Source organism: Hippocampus bargibanti, linkage group LG01 (genome assembly GCF_051943395.1).
Source record: "Hippocampus bargibanti isolate YZ-2025 linkage group LG01, ASM5194339v1, whole genome shotgun sequence".
NCBI lineage: Eukaryota > Metazoa > Chordata > Actinopteri > Syngnathiformes > Syngnathidae > Hippocampus > Hippocampus bargibanti.
The window spans coordinates 18,218,875-18,240,968 of record NC_142734.1 but is presented as its reverse complement, the minus strand read 5'-3'; the positions used below and the strand labels follow the sequence as shown (position 1 = coordinate 18,240,968).

The 22,094-nt window shown below is 41.9% G+C and overlaps 1 protein-coding gene across 8 annotated transcripts; it reads left to right on the top strand.

Moving 5' to 3' along the window:
• The first annotated feature begins 5,784 nt into the window (after nt 1-5,784).
• On the top strand, nt 5,785-22,094 carry LOC148903388 (poly(rC)-binding protein 3-like). Of its 8 annotated transcripts, none has more exons than XM_089001579.1 (13): nt 5,788-6,014; nt 10,881-11,034; nt 11,173-11,196; nt 11,279-11,311; nt 11,508-11,624; nt 12,907-13,038; nt 13,111-13,239; nt 13,747-13,890; nt 15,381-15,422; nt 17,704-17,779; nt 18,231-18,286; nt 18,448-18,617; nt 19,840-22,094. In XM_089001579.1, exons 2-13 carry the CDS (start codon nt 10,960-10,962, stop codon nt 19,892-19,894), a joined length of 1,053 nt encoding a protein of 350 aa, XP_088857705.1. In that variant the 5' UTR covers nt 5,788-6,014; nt 10,881-10,959; the 3' UTR covers nt 19,895-22,094. The 8 variants fall into 8 exon arrangements, with proteins under 8 accessions (XP_088857726.1, XP_088857721.1, XP_088857715.1 ...); XM_089001571.1 differs by having other exon boundaries at nt 18,228-18,286; XM_089001562.1 differs by having other exon boundaries at nt 17,701-17,779.

Sequence of the window (22,094 nt, the reverse complement as noted above, 5' to 3'; positions counted from 1 at the left end):
CCCCACTCACCGCTGGATCCCGGAGCGGCTCTGGACTGGTCTCGTTCCCCCGGAGCCGGGCAGTTCACGCCCACATCGGCGTCCGACCGAGACCTGGTCCCATACGGCCGTACGGGGTGCCATTCTGCGCCTGGCAGTTCGACGTCCACGCAGAGCCATGCGCCGTCGCGTGAACGTGCGAGAGGGATCGCACTTACGCCCACGACAATCCGTGCCGCGTCTTCGTCCACCCCAGGCCGAGTCCCGTTCCCATCGGGCCGCCGCCCGTCGTATGCTGGAGAGGCAGCGGTTGCCCTCTCCACTGACCGTTCCCTGGCGAGTGGACCTTTTGGGAGACTGTTGGGACTTCTGGAAGCAGCCCCTTGAAGGGGGGGGTACTGTCATGATCTGGTTGGCGACCAACGGGGGGCGCTGTCGGCCCCGCCTGCACCTGCACAGGTGCTGGTCGTCCCAATCAGATTGGCGACCAGCGGGTAGCGACGCCAGCCCTGCCGGCAGGTTCGCAGGTGCTGGTCGTTATAATCAATGACACTTAAAAGGACACCTGGCACGATCATCCGGTGCCGATTCATTGTTTGTTTGCTGCTTGTTTGCAGCATGCATCGTGTACGTGTTTGTTTAACCTTGGCGGGCTTTTACTTTTGGTTTTCTTTTGCTACTTTGTATTTTTTCCATTCAGATCATTTTGATGTTTTACATTTTGTTCCTGCTGACATTATTTTAATACAATTTGTCAAACAATCTCCTGCTCCCTCCTGCCTGCTTTTTGGGATCCGCACCCGCCATCACCACCTTGCAAACCGTGACAGTCAGCAGCTACTGTACGGACTATGCATCCCTGGCTGTTTCAATTCAGTGCAAGTCATCAAAGTAAACTCAGGTAATTACAAAAAATGTTAATACAGTAAAGTCTCGTTATATCGATATTCAAGGGAGTCCGAAAAAATATCGATATAACCGGGACTATCGATATATCCGACCCTGTTTGCATGTAATTTTGTCCGTGCGTGCATAGAAATAGTATCGATATAACCGGGACTATCGATATATCCGATATCAATATAACGAGACTTTACTGTAGTTATTTATTATGTTATGTATATGTAGTTATTATGTGTGTTGTGCAATATTGGCTTATTCAGTTATGCAAGGTACATCAACATACATTGTACATACAACGATGAGAAGGTTTCTTCAGCCGACATCTGTACAAATTTGAGAACCAAATTAAGAACCACTACAGACGTATTGTACATACAAAGAATCCTTAAAACATTTGTTTTGCATTTTTGTCGTGGGTAGATCATTTTGACTTGGTAGTTTTTATAAGTAGCTCGTATGCTGAAAAAGTGTGAGCAACCCTGGTCTACCGAAACATCTGTGTGGAGTATGGACTGGAAACCCCAAGGACAAAATGGGAAACACCTCCCAAGGTAGTAGAGAATGACCGAGCATCCAGGGTTCGGACATTGAGAGGGTGACCTCCTACAAGTACCTGGGTGTTACTCTCAACAATAAACTGGACTGGTCTACAAACACGGATGCCCTAATCAAAAAGGGACAGAGTCGCCTCTTCCTACTCAGGAAACTGAGGTCTTTTGGAGTTCAGGGGTCACTCCTAAAGACTTTCTATGACTCTGTGGTGGCTTCAGCCATCCACAATGGAATTGTCTGCTGGTCAGGCAGCATCACCACCCGGGACAGGAAAAGACTGGAGTGCCTTGTCAAGAGGGCAAGTTCTGTCCTGGGCTGCTCGCTGGACTCTCTGGAGGAGGTGGGCAACAGACGGACGCTAGCTAAACTAAAGGCTATGATGGACAGCCCCTCCCACTATCTATGACCTTTATCTATGACCAGATATCGTGGTCATAGATAAAGGGCAAAGGAAAGCCGTTGTCATGGATGTAGCGGTCCCGACAAGGCTGAAGGCTGAACATACAGTGTTTCAGGCCGGCAAAAACAAATAAAGAGAGAGAGAGAGAGAAGTTTGAATACAACATTGGTTTTTGCTAGCAGGCAAAGAGGACCCATTAGGTGATCCAGCAAAAAGTGTCAGGCACTATTTTCCATTAGGAAACTGAAGTTTCAATTGGGTTGCATCAGAGGTACAAGGGATGCTTTTAGAGGACTTGCTTTTATTATTCACTGGAGTGCTCTCATCGTCCCCAACGGGAATAAAGTCTACACAAAGAAAAATGCTATTTTACATCTATTTATAGTTGCATCCAGCCTTTTCATGATTTTTTAATTCATCTGGTACATCTTGAGCCACTTCAATGTACACTCGGAAAAAATACAGCACATTCTGCCAAACTGGATTTTGTTGTGAAAGATCACAACTATTTGTAATTTACAATTTGTTGAGAATTTGAAAAAGTTGGACTTGAATTTGAAATTTTCTAATATCGAATTTTCCTCAAGTCAATGTTTAATGGTGCAGTATGATGCAATTCAATCTGTATTCTTGATTGTCTTTCTTTCCCTTTTTTTATGCCTCTCCTTCAAAACAATGACTTGCCTCTACAGCACTGAATTCCGATGTTTGGAAAACAATGCTTCCACTTTACTTGCATGTGATAATCAGGATGTTCAATACTATCACTGATGATTGTTGCCCACTGGCTGGCTTCCGTCCATGTGTCCAACGTCAATTGCAGTTACATGATTGTGCTGGTTGTGGGAAATCAATATTGCACAGCAAAGTGTGTCACAAAGAGCGTATAAAGCCTCCATGACTAAAGATGAAAGGATATGAACGGTTCATAACATAGTTTTATTATTTTTTTATTAAATTATTATTATTATTATTATTATTATTATTATTATTATTATTATTATTATTATTATACAATAATATACTATTATTATTATTATTATTATTATTATTATATATTTTTACTAATATTATTATAGATTAGTATTGTAATAGTCTAATTATAATATATTATAATATAATTATAATATAATTATTATTAGAATAGATTTGAATGCACACTAGTCTAAAATAATTGCAGTATAAATATCCTCTAGTTTGGTGTTTTATCATTTAAAATGGCCTAGATTATAAAATTAAATCAGTAATTCAGAAAAAAATGGATGGAATTATTTGATTAAAAATGTAATAAAAATCGTCTTCTTCTTTTCCTTTCGGCTTTTCCCTTCAAGGGGTCGCCACAGCAAATCAGTGTCCTCCATCTTTAAAGTTTGATCCGCATCTTTGTTTTGGCCAAGCTTTTACGTCGGATGCCCTTCCTGACACAACCCTCTGTATTTATCCGGGCTTGGGACCGGCACAAGAAGACTTATGTCCCTTTGTGGCTACAGAACAAGCAACTCGCTCAGTAAAAGACTCCCAAACACAAAATTGTCATCGGCACAGCAACATTGAAGATTCAAAAGCTATACTTACCATTGGATGACAATGCTCTGAATAAAAGTCTATATGCATATGTAATTTCAACAGAATGTCAGAATGTATTATTTAAAATAACTTTGTGATCATACTCACCATTAATATGGATGGTTTTCTGTTCCTCATGATTGGTAAAATATCCAGCCAAACTATCGGAATAAAAGTCAACTTGCCGGGTACATATATGCAAGGTTTCTGCTAGCGAGACTGCACACTGCTCATTAGCTTGCACGCCTGCTTTCTGCTGACTCTCACAGTAGTATATTGATGCTAACGTTAGCATGTGGCTTGTCATAGTGCCACTGACATTCGACTGTTTCATCGATGGTATTGTTTTATTGCAAATTAGAATCTATCAAATTAGAACCTGTTCTCTTACAATATGTTTTTTTTTAATTCTTCTGAGTAAGCTTTGGCCCATGAAACAGCTTTGCATATCTGGCTAGTTCCGCTTTATGATGTTGATGAAGCTTTATCAGAATCAGAATCAGAAAACCTTTAATAGTCCCACAATGGGAACATTTGCAATCTACGGCAGCAACATTTAAAGGGGATGGGGGGAGAGGTTCAAAGATACAACAAAGTAAATGTTAACCCTTTATAAACTGGCATGACTTCAAGTTGAAGACTATCAAGAATTAATATCTTGAATGTTATGACCTTTGAATGTGTTTGAAGACATTTGAATGAAAACACTTGTCTCATACTGAACTCTTAGATGAAAAAAGACCCAAAAGTATTTCCCTGATTTCCACCCACGATAATTACCTTGATTTAATTTTCTCCCCGACCCTCAAATTTAATCTTTCTTAACCTTTCTTCCAACACTGACACGAGTACGGACACACACTCCAGAACTTTTCCACAACTTTTTGGGGAAATAGTGACTGCATTTGACTGGTTACACACGGTAGGCTCATCCCAGCTCAATGTTTGTGCCGCCTTCGCTTGCATGGATAGCAATCAGTAGGATTGACTGTAGCTGCCATCTCCCTCACCCTGTCCTTCACACCCTTCTGCCTCCATTAGGACACGAGTATTCTGATAGGAAATGCGGCCAACTGTGAGGTTCTGGTTGGGGTGGGGTGGTTGATAATGGGGCTGACCATCACCTTGCTAGAGGCCATTGGCAGGGAGCGGGTACAGGGTTAGAGGGCTCTCGTCACTCCTACATTCCGCCGAGCTCTTTATTGATCAACTTGTCCTAAAATCCCAGGCAGAACCTATTGGGAGCTTTTGTACCATTTTTATGTTCAGCATCCGTCGCTCTGGATTGGAGTAGTGAAGGTGGACCAACACACGATTCACCCCCACACTACTTGTTATTCTGTGTAGAGATAATTTAATGCTCCATTTGTAGCTTGTCCCGTGGGCCATTTTACTGTTGGTTTGGTGCATTACAACACTATTTAAAATTTGTGCGATGCAGGTATGAAATTGTTGCTGTGCCGGTGACCATTTTGTGTTTGGGAGCCTTTTACTGAACGAGTTGCTTCTTCTGTAGCCACAAGGGGACATAAGTCTTCTTGTGCCGGTCCCAAGCCCGGATAAATACTGAGGGTTGTGTCAGGAAGGGCATCCGACGTAAAAACTTGGCCAAAACAAACATGCGAATCAAACCTCTGAAGACACTGATTCGCTGTGGCGACCCTTGAAGGGGAAAGCCGAAAGGAAAAGAAGATTGTTAGTTAAGAGAAAGTCTTGTCAATGAGGGTAAAACCTGTTCTTCATTGTCAGCATTGCCCCTAATCCAACAACATTTGCTTCCTCCTCACATCCCCATCCAAGCCTAATAATGTCAGATTAAGCTGTGCACAAATGTCCATCTGACATGAGGGCTGGATTTGTGCTGGATTGGAAAATCTGGATGGGCTGGCTCCCAAGACCTATAATTCTACATACACACACACGCACATGCACACACACTCTCACAGCTGACCGGATTAAAAAGCAGAGAAGCTGTAGAGGCTCTGCATGTCATTGCAACAGAGTGGGTGTTTACTGAAGTTTTTGAGGTGTTTGGCTGATTGAGGCGTAAACGTTCCAAAACTATCCCAAAAAGACACATTTGAAATTAGATTGTTCATTTTTGTGACGAGGACTTGGTGCAGTTTGGTCTTCTTGACCCTCCCATGTGCACCCAAACGTATCCTGAGGCCACAGTTCTGATTTAGAGCACCTCAACCCTAGATGTGTCCCAATGATGCCCTTGTGCCTCAGTGGGCATGCATGCCCTCCTTTTGTTACAGAAAAAAAATGGGGCGGGGGGGTCGTTGGAGGGTCTTGATAGGGCGGTGGGTGATGCTCGCCCAGATTACGTGTCATCCAACAGCCTATTTACACTCAACGCCAAACAGTATGGCAAACAAATATCACCACAGCATCTCAACTTGTATGGCCGAGATTTACAGCAATCATAGAATTTCAAGACTTGGTCACATGTTCCGCTGGTCACTCACGTGACCCTTTGGCATCAACCAATCGTGTGGCGCATCGTCCTGGCGAGAGCGAAAGGAAGAGGGTGGGAATCATTTTCCTTTTTGCAATTTTTAATCTTGCTACATCAACGGCGGTCGTTGACATCATCCAGCCCTGCAGAAAGGTAAAACTTGTTATTCGTGACTAGTGATGTGGCGATAGGAGGCCATTGTCTCGTGTTAACTGTTTTCATCTAATAAATATATACACATATGTTTTGCCCTTATATATCAGACAGTATTGACATCTTAATATTCACGCAAATATTTATTTATTTATTTATTTTTTTATTGATAGGTTACTGGAATTTTGTAGCATCAAACTGCGTAAGCAAATAATGACATCAGGATTAATTAATTTAATGGATACATTTACCAGTTTAACCGTGACCTTTCGGATGCACTTCCGCTCTTTGGACCCGTTATTTTATTGTCTTATCTGGAAAATATCTTTAGTGCTTTCTTAACTTATCGGCCAATGCACGCAAGGATCCTATGCAAAGCGGAAACATTTAGTTTGTCATAAAATAATTACCAGAGAATGGTCAATTGACTTGGGAACAGCTTTTAATGCCGCTCAAGCATGATCACCTTTATTTCGTATGAATTTATCTACAGTTGGCTTGACTCACGCTGCGACATTCTGAAAGGCACACACGGGTCGTTTGTGATTGTTACCCCAATTATCGTCACATTGATATTACTGCTGCCATGTTTGCTAAGCTTGAAATGTGGTCAGAGCTTGTGCCCGTCACAATGAATCAATGCTTTGTTGTTGAAAAAATGCACTTTGAAGACCATGAGCAACATATGGAAGCACGTCGATATCTTGTTGAAGACCTCCAAGTCAATGAGCTTTAAAGCGATCAGAAGTCGTGACTTGTTTGAATTATTGTATATTATAGCAAATCTAAAATGGCCGACTTGACGCGTAGCTTTTTCACAGCACAACATGGTGCGCCTGTCTCGTTAAGCCTTTGACGGTGCGCCACAAATGCTCGTACGCCCCACCACAGCCGCGATTGCAGCCATGCACACTCAGAGACACTTTGAACGCCACTTGCTGCAACTTGGCTCTGCTGCGAGTGTCTTTGAGTAAGCTTTTTGATCATGATCGAGGCTGAGGTATCAGGATTCTGGGTCGCTGATGTGGACTGACAGCTATTGAAAGGACTGTCATAGTGCTGTAGCATTGGGTGAATGCCCCCCGCCCACCCACTCTCATCCTACCGTACCACTCGCAACAAAAGCCTACACCAGACAAGAGCGGCTCATATTCCAGCGAAGAGAACTTCTGAAGGAAGCTTCCCATTATGAAAATCTGATGATCTTCACTTGAAGACAGGAAATGATCTCTTGAATGCCGTGTTAGGAAAAAAAATGTCAATGAGGTCAGCCACGGGGCTCCCCCTGCTCCCTTTTGTTCACCCGTAATTGGAGCACAAACATCCGAAAGACCTCCTTCGTGATATGAGGAAACACATTGGCTGTGCTTGCCTAAGGCTAAATAATGAACTCTCATCTATAGATGCAAACATCTGTGGTCGATAAAAGCAGGATGACTGATTTTTTTTTTTAAACGCTCATGCATTTTGATCAACAACACTTTCCAGGAAAGTACTCTGACTGTTTAATATATTAATATAGAACATCCTTGCTCCAGCAACATTTTGTATCCTTGCATCAATGCATCCTGGTGGAAAGCCTCCCTTGATTTGCGATTAGACAGATGTCAGGGGCTTTCAATGGGATCATATCAAGGGCTTTTGCTTGACTTGTTATGTCATGTTTTGCAATAGGCATATTGATGAGGGGCAATATTACACCATTGCCACAATGCAACATTCCTGAAACACCAACATAACCAAGAGAAGTAAGTGGTCTTTGGGGATTGAAATAACTGACCCCAGTCCTTTCCAGCCAGGGTGCTTTTGCATCAATTACACATCAGCAGCTCCTCATAAAAAGCAGCATGTTACCATTGTTACAAGAGTAGCAGAAATGGAAGCCAAGACATCAAGAGACAAGCCCCGGGTTCATCTTTCTTCAACAGCAATGCACAAGTCTTTTCTGTGCATGGCAATCGGACACAGGGAAATTTGGGAGGCAGGCGAGGGGTGTGTGTGTGTGTGTGTGTGTGTGTGTGTGTGTGTGTGTGTGTGTGTGTGTGTGTGTGTGTGTGTGTGTGTGTGTGTGTGTGTGTGCGTGCATGTTTGTGTGTGTAGGAGGTGTGGTGCATTTTGTGCACTGTGTCGCCTAGCCAAGCGTAAAGCGTGATTAATTCAATGGCCGCCATAGAGGAGGAGGATTGCAGTGCTGCAACGCCGAGCATGACCCACTTTCTCCATCAGATGTCATGAAAAATTCCCTGCCATCCCTCATTTTGTCGTGCCCCCCAACTTCCTGCCTGACTGTCAGACATGGGGGAGGAACATTGACAGCTATGAATGGGAACTTGGTAAAATCCAATGCACTGGAATTGTCAAAGAAAAGCCAAATAATACTCCCAAAACTGACCTAAAAATAAAAAGACCATTGGATACAAGGTTTTCACCCATAGGGCCAAGTGATTCATGGAGCCTTGACCTAGTTCTGTTCCATGGGATAAATGCTCAAAACACTATTCAAATTTGAGTTTTTGTTCGCTTTTGGTTGACCTCAATCTGCAGCTTTCTGTATTTAACCACATCTGAGGAAGAGCTTTAAAGGTATGATTTATGATGACCCCAATAAATGCATGTGTGTGTGAACAGGACACTGACCCTCGGGCCAAACTGTAACCCGAAACATCGAGCCACTTCCAGAGTGCGTTTTGCAGCACTTAGATGTGCTCTGCCTCCCCCCTCCCTGGTGAGGACCTGCACCACTGGATCAAGTCTTAAACGCGGATTAAGCTTTTTTTATGTAATCTGTTCTCCTCTGGGAGATTGGAGAGACAGCTGGCAACAGAATCCCTGTCCTTATCTCTTGGTCCTCCCGTGGCCTCTAACCAAGCCATGCATGCACCGTAGCTTAGCAGAGGTATGAATTCTGGATCCAACGCAACATGATGATGTTGGTTGGCACTCTGACGAAGGCGGAAGTATATGCAGAAACATGTCAGGTATTTGAACACCTACAATGCACTGTCTGTAAGTAAAGAATCTGCTTTAAATTAGATATCAAGTAGACAGGATGAACTTAGTACAACAATGATGATGTTGGCTGCAGAAGTTGCAGAAGAGGGTTCTTTATCTTTCAACATCAAGCCCTGCAATTATTGCACCAACAAAGTGGAATCAACATCAGTAGCAATTTTTTCCTTCTGGGAAACATCTGGCTACTCTGTGCTTTTAACCAAAACATCTTGATTTCTTCCAATTAAAAGACTGCCGGGGTCGGACTAGATGAGTAAAAAGCTGCTAATTAACAGATGGCATAAAGACAAATGCAGTAGCGAAATGTAGCTGTGGCAGGTGAGATTTAAACTGTAAATGTGTTTTCATCTCCGCTACTGATTGGCAGGTTGAGACATTGTCAAGTTCTGCTGCACCAGGAAGTAGCCCCCACACGCACACAATTTCTAAACTTTTATGTCTCACTGCAGAACGAAAAAAAATCCTCCAAATAGATCCATACATGTTCAGTCTTACGATTTGGTCGGGATACTCCCGATTTAGACCACAATACTCACAATAATTTGTAAGGTGAAACAAAAGAAAATGTAAACGAGGAAATACATTTTTACATTAATTGGATGTATAAATAAACAATGAAAGCATTTTTGTGTTTTATTTACTTCTAATTTACACTTTTTTCACACTCACATTATTTAACACGTACCACAGAGTAGCGAGTACAAAAATCTCCCGATTTATGATTTCTGGAACTTAACATGCAAGTAGATCTGACATGGTGAGATCAAAATCAGGTTAAATGCTGTATTGTAGATCATCCGTAGAACTGGAGGGTCTTCGGTTCTATTCCCGCTGTGGCGAGTGCCCATGAGCAACGTAGCAAACACCCTGATTGATCTTGCAAACTCCCCATCACCGATACTGACCTGCTGTTACTTTTGCGTCTTTAGTGAAATTAAAATATCCCGCACAATATAAACGTAATGTCTCATGACAAATAATGTAATGAATTGAACCATGGAATCGTTTTCATGACACATTTAAAAAATAATGAGCCGCCTGGGGTGTGCTGGAGCCTATCTCAGCTGTCTTCGGGCACGAGGTGGGGGACACCCTGAATTGGTTGCCAGCCAATCGCAGGGCACACAAAGACGTACAACAGTCACTCTCACACCTAGGGACAATTTGGAGTGGTCAATCTGCCTGCCATGCATGTTTTTGGAGTGTGGGAGGAAACCGGAGGACCCGGAGAAAACCCACGCGGGTCCGGGGAGAACATGCAAACTCCACACAGGGAGGCCGGACCGGGACGTGAACCGGCGACCTCTGCACTGTGAAGCCGGTGAGCTAACCACTCGACTACCGGGCCGACTAAGAAAATACATTTGACAGGTAAATGGTGTGGTCCGTAGTGCCCTCTTGTGTTCATCCTTGTAAATTGTGCTTTACGTCGCGTGGAAATCAACTCCGAGATTACGGCTGCATCTTGAAAGGGATTTGATAAAAATACAAAGGCGTTGGATAGCCCATTTCATGGGCTAAATTCACTTTTTGAAATGCTATAAATCAATTTTGATGAAAAGAGACGTTTCTTCAACTTGGCAAATGATATTCACCTTTTATCTTGTTTCAACACTTTGGTCAACAATTTCACAATAAAAGCACATTGCATGAGGAGTAAAAAATTAAAAATGAAATAAACACATTTTATTCCAAAGGGGCGCCAGAGCTGTATTTTTTTTTTTATCTTGAAACACATTATACAGTTCAAAAGAAAATGCACCTTGACAGAAACTGGATTGTGAGCAGGGAAACTGTCCCAATTTGAAAAAAAAAGCCTCAGATCATCTGACGTTATCCCTGTTTGCTTTGCAGGTGACCCATTGACCGACTGCACCCTCACACCCGCACTGGCCCTCAGACTTGACCATACCCCTTTCCTTTCAAATCCAACATGGAGCCCATCAAAGTCCAATCAGAAGGTGGACTGAATGTGACCCTTACCATTCGGCTGCTGATGCACGGCAAGGTTTGAAACCAGAACTCGGAATTTGCATATATCAAAAAGCATTCAGAGAAAAACAAAAACTCACATTTTTGTGCATTAGCTAATTTCTCCTTTGATAGACAAATAAAGGTTTTTCTTTTATTTCATTTGTGTCTGCAGGAGGTTGGAAGCATCATAGGGAAGGTAAATTGCATCAGATTATACTCCAATGAAATATTTTGATTGATAATATGCAAATCATCTGAATGGAGTTTTTCACTTTCAGAAAGGGGAGACGGTAAAGAAAATGCGTGAAGATGTAAGTCAGTTTTTTTGTGAACATCTTCTGAAAGTTATTGTAGTGGTGCCTTGATTTATGACTTCAGTTTGTAGGCTGACCAGGCTAGCAACTAGCAAAAATTGCCTTCGGACACAAAATAAAAATGCACAGGCAGAATGAATAAACAACTTTCCAAAATCATTAATTGTTGATATAATTAACATCTGCCCTACAGAGTGGAGCTCGCATCAACATCTCAGAGGGCAACTGCCCCGAACGGATAGTCACCATCACTGGGCCAACAGATGCCATCTTCAAGGCCTTCGCTATGATAGCCTACAAGTTTGAGGAGGTAAACATCTACTATGGTGCCTAGACACAAGTGCAATTTACTTTCATTGGTTTCTCTCTTTTATGCAGTTCATCTGGGCGGTCGGAACACAATGGATGAATGTTTGGGGATACTGAACATGTTTTTATAATCCAATATTTTTTTCCATTTCTATAAGCAACATTTCTCCTCAAACACCCTATATAAAAATGCCGACTCACCAATGTTAAATTTTCCATTTGGAAAAAACATGAGCATTTCTGATGACAGCCCAGTCGTCAGTCATTTGACGCTAGTTGAGCAATCAAGAAAAGAGAATATGGCTTGAATTAGGAATTTCGTCTCCTTCATGACTGATTTGTCTGAAAGTACATTTGTCAGGTGAAAAGAATCTGCAAAACAATATTATTATTATTATTACTACTACTACTACTACTACTACTAATAATAATAATAATAATAATAATAATAATAATACATTTTATTTATATGCACCTTTCAAAACTTTTAAGGACACTGCAGTCACAGGTTAAGTAAACTGAAGGAAGATGGAACCCTGGACATCATCAGAATTTCAAGATATATATTGGGCCAAAAAATAGAAACGTTTTGGAAACGTTTACATTATTAACATCTGCAATTGGCTGGCAACCAGTTCAGGGTGTACCCTGCCTATGGCCTGAAGACTGCCGGGATAGACTCCATGTCGCCCGTGACCCTTGTGTGGATAATCCATCCATCCATTATCCAACTTCGGGTACCAAGCGGGGGACACCCTGAATCCTGGTTGACAGCCAATCGCAGGGCACACAGAGACAAACAACAATTCACTCTCATACTCACACCTAGGGACAATTTAGAGTGTTCAATCAGCCTGCCATCCATGTTTTTGGAATGCGTGAGAACATCGGAAGACCTGAAGAAAACCCACGCAGGCCCCGTTAGAACATGCAAACTCCACAGAGGGGGGCCAGTGCGGGACTCGAACTCACGATCTCTGCACTGTGCTAACCACTCGACCCGCCCTTGTGTGGATAAGCGGATTGAAAAATAAATGGATGGAGATAGTGAATATGACGGACTGGATAATAACTGTATTTTTATGTTGCTAGGATTACAAACACACTTTTTGGAGACTGAAATGGAATAACACGCTTTAGAGCTGATGTTAGATGGCATATTTTGTTGAATTACTTACAGAACAACTCAAACCTGATGATGGAGATCACATTTTCAATGTGCCACTCAAAACTACTACAGATTTTTGGGAATGGTCTATGAAGTGAAACAAATGTCATTCCAGGATATCATCAACTCTATGAGTAACAGTCCTGCCACCAGTAAACCCCCAGTGACCCTAAGGCTCGTGGTCCCAGCCAGCCAGTGCGGCTCACTCATAGGCAAAGGGGGTTCCAAAATCAAAGAGATGAGAGAGGTAGCTGAAAGATAACCCCACATCCCAGCATGCCAACACTAACACATCGATTCTCTTCCATCTTTCCTCCAGTCAACAGGTGCTCAAGTCCAGGTGGCGGGTGACATGCTCCCCAACTCAACAGAGAGGGCGGTGACCATTTCTGGAGCCCCGGAAGCCATCATACAATGTGTCAAACAGATATGTGTGGTGATGCTGGAGGTATGCCGGCTCTTGTCTTGGAATGGCAACTTTGTTTGTCCACATTTATGAGAGAATGGTCACCTTTTTAGAGAGGGGTTATGATTTAATTGAATGCTAATATATGAGCAGGGCAGATGAAATGTATTGATGAGCCTTTGCAAGGACCAATCACAGTTATTGTCTTTGTTTGTGCATCAATGATTTGAAAATGTCAACTTCATGCGTTGCACGTTGTCCAATAGGCCACCATGATGGAACCCACCATGGATGCCAAGACACAGCTTTAGGACTCTAGAGCGTTTGGGGAGGCGGGGAGTGGGAAGTTTGTTTCTTGTGTGTAGCGTCATCATTATCCAGTTGAAAGTGATGTTTCACAAACTGGATGTTAAGCATGTGCACAGTGAAGAGCACTTTTGTGTCACAGATCTTCCCTCAGACACTGACCCTCTCAACCTCACTTGATGCTCTCTTTCTTCCTCTTTTTCTTCTTCTCTAACACTTTATCCACACTTCTCCCCTCCTCAGTCCCCACCGAAAGGTGCCACAATCCCCTACCGCCCCAAGCCTGCCTCTACCCCTGTCATTTTTTCAGGTGGCCAGGTAAGAGCAGACCCACTGGGGGCGTCCACTGCCAACCTCAGCCTCTTACTGCAGCACCAGCCACTGCCTGTTAGTGTCGCACCAGGTTTTATTCAACCAACCCCTTTTCCTACGCACACACAAACCCCACCCACCCTCACTCCCCCACCCTCCTCCTCCTCCTCAAATAGCATGAAACACTCACGCTGTCTGCTGTGCCCTCACTACCATTCATCAGCCCGGAATTGTGATAAGAGACATCACTGGAGTCATTACAGGTTGATTTGGCTATGTCTGCAGTGTACTCGTCCGGGGTGGGAAAATCCATTAATTTCACGGGGAAATTACCTAGTGCAACAAATTACTTATGAAAGCCAAAAACAGAGAAGAAAAATGTCCATACTGTCCTAAAACAGAATGCACGGACCAATAAAATGTAATAATGACTTGACTTAAATAAAATAATAGGAAACTTTTACAAGGGCAGCTGGTAGACAAACAGGTAAGATACAACAACTTTACTAAGGTACAACAATTTACAGAATAAGAATAAGAATAAGAATAAGAATAAGAATAAGAATAAGAATAAGAATAAGAATAAGAATAAGAATAAGAATAAGAATAAGAACACGAACACATTTTATTTCTAAGCGTCTTTCAAAACGCTCAAGAAAACTTCACAGTCACGGGATAATAACTTTTTTCGGTTTTTCTTTGCGGGTGACCAGCGGCAGTCATTTGCGCCAGCCTTCACTCAACCTGGAAGTAACACAAAGTCATGCCACTAACATGACTGTGTACATAGACAGACAATACAATACAATACAATACAATACAATACAATACAATACAATACAATACATCCTAATTTATATAGCGCTGTCACAACAGCTGCAGCTGTAACAGATTGCTTCACATAATAGTCAACTCAAAGAAAATTAATAAACACATGGACAGTTCTGCAATCTTAACGACTTTCCCCATGTACTCTATGACATTTGAGTACAAAACAAACACATTATTACATGAAGCAGTTCTATATTAAAGAGACTGAAGGGCTCTTTCAACAGTCAAATAAAATTATTGGCCAGATACAGAATGTCAGCAAATGGATTTGACCAATGACAGACATTCTTGCCCCTACAAGTGGTCAAAAGACCCAACATGAAGGTTAGCACATTAAACAAAAATTGATACAGTGTGATAATAATTCATCTTTTATCGCTCTCTGCACAACTAAACACAAAAGCAAAGCAGATCTGTAATTTACATTCACACTCCAGCTGCCAGCGCAACCAATTATCGACCAAGATAATTCCTCCTTCCACCACCTCTCCCTCATTGTCACAATGATCCTATTTTGATATTATTCAACTGGATTTAATTGATGATAGACCAACATGACAGCATTTAACAGTTTTAATGCATGTCTCTCTTGTAGACTGGCCCAAAATATATACTGTAGCGCCGCACATAGACCCAAATTTATAGAACATGAACGTTTTGTGAATGTTACAGCAATTTAATGATACCGTATAAAAAAACACAACACAAACAAGGTCTCCCTTTCATGTTTGCAGGCTTATACCATCCAAGGACAGTATGCCATCCCACATCCAGATGTGAGTGCTCGCAACATCAGGCGCTCCAAATAGCTCTCTTGGAACCAAAGGCTCCTCCCAGCACCCCCTAGCCACACTCCTTAAATAATATCCAAGACTAATATTATTAATATGGCTTTCTGACATGTAATTCCTATATTTTCTGACTGAAGACTCTGGACTTCCTTCCGTCTGATCTCTGTTAAACTTCCATGGGGCTTGGCCTGCAGCTTGCAACTCCATCTAATAGTATCCTCAGCTATTTTAGCCTCTTTTTTCATGCGCTCCAGCATTACGTCTGTGTAAGCTCTCAGTCGTACAGGAGTGGTCCATCGATGAAAAGGTTTCTTCAGCCGTCATCTGTACAAAAGTAAAGGTTTCGGACGTTTCGCCTCCTATCCAAGAGGCTTTGTCAGCGAACTTCGCTTCGCTCCAGCATGTAACATTTTGCTTTGTCTTGTATACTGCATGCCATGTTGACGGCATCATGGCCACGAAGCTACTCATGCCTAAAAGAACCAGAGCCACTGAGGGGCTATATTGATTTTATTATTGCAGAATCATTTGACGTTAGACTCCAAGAAAGACAGATACAGTCTTGTATAAATTACTTGAAGGCGATTCTCAGGTTGAGGTATGCAAACAGGAAATAATTGGAGCAGGAATCGAGATCACCTTGAGAATCGTACCTGAATAAAAGTCTCAAGGTATCAGACATTTAAAGGACAACCAACGCCAGCGGACAAGTTGTGTCCATAATTTGTAAAATCACTTCAAATGACTTCTACTGAGCATATTTTACAAAGATTACACAGCATATAGCTATAGTTTACGTTTCAAGAATCCTGAATATTCAGGAAGTCTTGTTTTCGAGTTGATGACGATCCCCACGTGACGTCACGTTTGGAACGCCCCCCACCAAGAAAGCGACACACAATGCATTTTGCGGTACCTTGTTTGTTCTGAAAACTTTTTGTTGATCCGTGTTGATGGCGAAATTAGAAGGAAAAGTCATAAATCACAGGATGGTGAATCTTAGTGTGTTGCACCAAGACAACTACTTGATATTCGCTGACACAAATTCCCAGCAGACAAATCAGCCCATTTCCAAATTGACTGCAAACATTTATGCTTTCCTCTTCAGAACTATTTGAATCATATTCATAACTTGAGGAGTAACAAGAAAGCATCTACTCCGAATCTGAATCAGAATCAGAATCATCTTTATTGCCAAGTATGTAGAACACACAAGGAATTTGTTTCCTGAAGCCATTGTTTTGATTCTCGAGCAAGGCAAGACGTCTTGGCATGACGTCACGAACAAGGTGGCGGGACCTTCTGAAACTGAAACTTCCTCAGATCATTTTGAAGTAGTTTTGGGAGACTTTAAGTTATTTTTATTGGTGTTTTGCATTTGACTAAAATGTCAGCCTGCGTGTTTTGGGTATTTTAGATGCTATAAAACGTTTTTCTGGTGTCAGTTAGGAAACAAAAAAAAATGGTGTCGGTTGTCCTTTTATACTGCTCGTAGTTTATACTCAAGTGTTGGAGGTCAAAGTATTTTTAAAATTGAACAGTAAGAAAACAAATAATGTCTGTGTTGTGTATTGTGAACGACGACAGAATGACATTGGGACACAACAGAGAGAGGCTTGAACTTGCTTATCGGAAAATTGGGTTGGAAAGGCTATTGTTACAACTTTTTTGCTACTTTTACAATTTTTTTTTAAGTACAGAAAATTGTTAAGGGGTCATAGGTAGATTGTGGAAAAGTGAAAATTAACTGAACTATAAATCAAGTAGATATATCGTTTGTGAAAAGTCAATGTACTCTCATCACATGCACTTGGACCGTGCGTATTCTAGTCAGAGCGCCATCTGCTGGTTGCTTTCCATCTGATATCATAAATTTGATAAGTGAATTTAAATTAATTTTCATCCATCATATGGATCTTAAGCAAAACATGAAGGATTCTTACTTAGCACATACCAGGCCTCCACAAAGAAAATGATCTTGCACATTTCTTGTATAGAAAAGACAGACCAGAAAGGGAAGTTGAGAACTACAACTTCAGGCCAAGCCCTTTATGAGCATCTTCACCGTCACCTTTTTGTGTTTCCTCAGATCCTATCTTGACTCTCGTAGCCATTCGGACAGGCCTTTGTGTGTGTGCGCACGTGTGTGTATGTGTATATGCGCGTATGTGTGTGTGTGCGCGTGTGCATATGTGTGAACGTGTATAAATGTGTTTTTAATGATGACCTCATAGCTTTGCTGTCCTCCTCCTCCCCCCCTCAGCAGTTGAGCAAGCTCCACCAGTTGGCTATGCAGCAAACCCCCTTTACCCCCCTCGGACAGACCACCCCTGCCTTTCCTGGTACGTACCCACCTACACGATGACCCTCTTTACCAAAACTCCTCTCTTGTTTGTACCTATAGGAGTGAACACATTCTCGTCCTCCGACACTTTCTTGATCTCTTCCTCTCGCTCTTTGTTCTTCTTCTTCTTCTTCTTTTTGTTGCCTTCCTCCTTTTGCTCTGCCTGGGACATGGCCTGCTGGTGGTCTGCTCTTTTTGATGTTGAGGTGTTCTTTTTTTGGGTCGTTTTCTGTTTTTGTGTCAACCCCCCCCCCCCCCCCCATCCCCATAGCATCCTTTCTTAAAACGATGCAACTGTTCGAAGACTTTCATTTGAGAGAGTCAGCTGTTCTGATGAGTGCGTCTGAGCCCAGTGTGGCTCATTGCTCAAACGAGTTCCGCCAATGTGTCAAACTGTATTTTATGTATTCTTCCTCTCCTCCTCTTCCTCTTCTTGGTGCGGTCAGCAGCAGGTCTGGATGCCAGTAACCAGGCCAGTACTCATGAACTCACCATTCCCAATGATGTGAGTAGCAAATAAAACACTGTTGTGGTTGACTTTGGAATTTGTGGTACAAAGTCATTCGTTAGGGATTCATTGCTGTCTATTACAAAACTGACAAAGAAAATGTGAATGATGAAGAAAGATCCTTGTCATCCTAAGTCCCACTGCCATTCTTTTCCCAGCTAATAGGCTGCATAATTGGACGCCAGGGAACCAAAATCAACGAGATCCGTCAGATGTCTGGGGCACAGATCAAAATTGCTAACGCCATGGAAGGGTCATCGGAGCGCCAGATCACCATCACAGGGACCCCCGCCAACATAAGCCTGGCCCAGTATCTCATCAATGCAAGGTAAACAAATGATAGATGCTCAATTCAAGGACAGCGGCCCTTGAGGACCTAGGTTGGAGACCCCTACTCTCGGACAAGGGTGTCAAACATACATTTGGGCCACCTCCACGGTTAATTTCCTCGCAGGGTCGTGATCACAGTGAATGTTATATATGTCTCCACTGCGAGACTAATAAATGCTAATGCAATCCAATCATTAAATCATATAATTACATGTACACAACAAATTTATGGATTGATAGACTATACAGTATTGGCTCACTATTTGCACCCGACGTAAAAGCCTCAACGCATTGCACATGATATTTTGACATTGCGATTCAGATTTTAGCAAAAAATATTGAAATTAACTCATTCACTGCAAGATTTGCAAAAATATGTCCACTCCAGTGCCAGGGTTTTTGTCAGGACCCACAGAATATTGAGTTTTAGGACTACATAAACATTCAATACAGCGTTAGAAACCTTATACTATCTTCTTTCATCAGAAAAACAGAGTTAAATCCCAAATTATATGGGTCTGGAGTTATATGAGCTTGAAATGAGGGCAGCTGTCCAAACTACAATGTAATACTACATATTGGTTTATATAGCGCTTTAACAACAGCTGAAGCTGGAACAAAGTGCTAACATGGAAAAAAGGGAAATGAGGCCCCCTTGTGGAAAAGAAGAAACATTGGCAGAGGCCATGGCCAGCGCTTAATCGGCACCCAAGCATGAAAAAATAAAACCCGAACAAATTCGGGATACGAAAACTACGTCATATTTTCAATTCCTGAATAAATTGGTGAATAACACGATGTGCTTTCGTGGGCCAAATAAAATGACGTGTCGGGACGGATATAGCCGCCGGGTCTTGGATTTGACACCTTTGCTCTAAGGCAGGGGTGGGCAGGTTCGATGTAAGGCTTCCACGGAGCTTGGTGATTATCTGATCATTTGAATCAGGTGTATTGTAACAGGGAGACTTGGAAAACATGCAGAAGGGTGACCCTCCAGGACGAGGAGTGCCCATCCCTGCTCTAAGGGATCATAGGGGTCATTGCTATGGAGAGTCTGTGTTTTACTTGCTGGCTTGTCGCAGTCTTCACTGCACTGAAAAATGTTGTGTTTCCATCTGACTCTTATCCCGACAGTATACGAAGTGCTCTCAGGGTCTTGTCTGTGCAAAGCGTTACAGAAATAAAATGCACTCACTCCGCTCATTGCATTCATCCTCCAGGTTCCGAGACGTGGCGGCCATGTGGAATGACCCATCTTCCATGACCACATCCTGAGCTCCCTGTCTGGCTCTTCTATCTGACCCTTTCCAACAACTGACGACACCCTCTGGACTCTGGCTCAAGCTCTTTGAAAACCCTGAGCATCGGCCGCCCTGGTCCTCCACACACCAGCGAGGCCCGACAGCTCATTTTTATTTCAGAGAGCCAATTCAGAAAAGAAAACTTTCTATTGATTTCATTTTTTGCTTTGTTTTAGAGAACTGTTGAAGCATGTTGAATGTTTATTAGCAACGACTTGTGTTACTCTTTGCTTTCTGTTCATCTATTGTTTTTTTTCTCTGTCAGTACTGCGTCATAGAACATTTAAGAAGTAAAAGATTGAACATTTTGTAGAAGTAGTTCTTTGAATTTATTACAGCTCAGTGATGCTATCAGCAGAGTGTGGTGGGATGTAGCCATTTTTTAAAATAATATATCTTAGAAAAACGGAGCCTTTAGAAAACAATATTGGACTATTCCACTTCAGTCCTAATTTGCATCTTTGCCAAATTACATCACATGACCCTTTTTAGCCAATGGTATCACTCCTGGAGCCTCCCATTTTGTGTTTATCGCCTATATTTATGTATATTATTGCTTATATTGCATGTGTTAAGTGTTGTATTGTTGTGTATTTGAGCAGAACCTGTTCAGTGGACCTTGCAATGTTATAGCGTTGTGATCCGGCTCTTTTCCTCCCATGTTTTAAGCCGCTTTTTTTTTTCTTTCTGGCCATTCACTTGGAGTCCAACACCCTGCCTAGACCTATAGCCTCCTTCTACTACTAGCAGTACTAGTAGTAGTACAAGCATGAAAGGAAATTAGTCAGAACTCAGTGGCTACAACACTGATTGGAAATTTAAATGATTGTTTATGATCATATTGTATTTGTTTTGTACAAGGACTATTTGTCTTGCAATAGATGATTCAACATGTTTGCTCTGGACTGTCTCGGATGTGCGAGAGGTTAGTTGGCCTCAGGCTGTGTCCCAAAACCTTTTGGCTTTTTTCCTATATGTGTTGATGGGAGGAATAAAAAGAAAGTGTCAAGAGTGAATCATATGGAGATGAAGCTGAATCTCCCAAGCAAAAGTGGACCAAGCCAAAAGGTGTTTGTTTGAGGCCAAAGAATGTTTGGGGGCTTGTCGGGTGGTGGGAAGGGGGGGGGGGGGGCGTCACAGGGGCTTGGGTGGGAATTACTCTTTTCACGATTGTTTATTTGTCTCATGTCTCTTTCATCGTTTATTCGACGCTTTAGGTTTGAATGTCTTTTTATGGTCACAATTGTGTCGACAATTTTTTTTTTCTTCAGTAAACTCAAGCTAATGAGAGGCACTTAAGGATGCAAATTGGTCAAGCCCAAACTCTGCAAGAAGCTCAATTCTGTGTTGATGTACACAAACAGCTGTTGAATGTTACTGTCCAAGTTACATGATCTACTGTACGTCCAACACGGCAGCTGTTGCTGATATGGGACTTTTATTTTGCAGCTTGAGAAGCCTTTGACTTAAACATGGGTACAAATGCTGTTAGGATAAATTGCCAGTGGTCATTCTGCAATAATCTTACAGTTTGATGTGATAGATGAGCTGGGCAATGTAATAATAGCTTTGAGTTTCGGTTATTTGGGTGGAATAGAATGTCAAAGGACTAGCTATCATTCTTTGTATAGTTTCAGAGACAAACGACCGGAGAGGATTCTTTTTAATTTCTTTTAATAATGCTGGTTCTGTTTGCATTTAGACACAGTCTGGCAAAGCAGGACGATTGAGCAGGAGTGGTGGCAATGTGATTTCAATAACATTAATATTCATGGTAATTATGTGTTTAGAAAATTTTATTTACTTACATCTGTCTGTATGACTGAAGCAAACTGAAACTAATGCAATAATAGGGTGCAATGTGCAATTAATTATTCTGTTCCTTTCCCCCCTTTGTAGACAGGAGAGCTATGTAGCTTGTTGCAAAATGTTTTGAAGTTGTTTTCCAAGTGGCAGGATGTGTAAAAAATAAAACAAGAAGAAAAATGAAGAAAAAAAACGTTTTTATTTTTCAGCGTCAGTGTGTATTATTATAGTTCGGGAAAAGAGTGATCAAAGTTTGTCATTATTTATTATTTATTTGCTCTGTGCAGATCTATATTAGTTGTGAGTACTATGTCTAATTTTAAAGTGTTGGTAAATACAAAAACAAATAAAGGTTCGGTTTTTCTTTC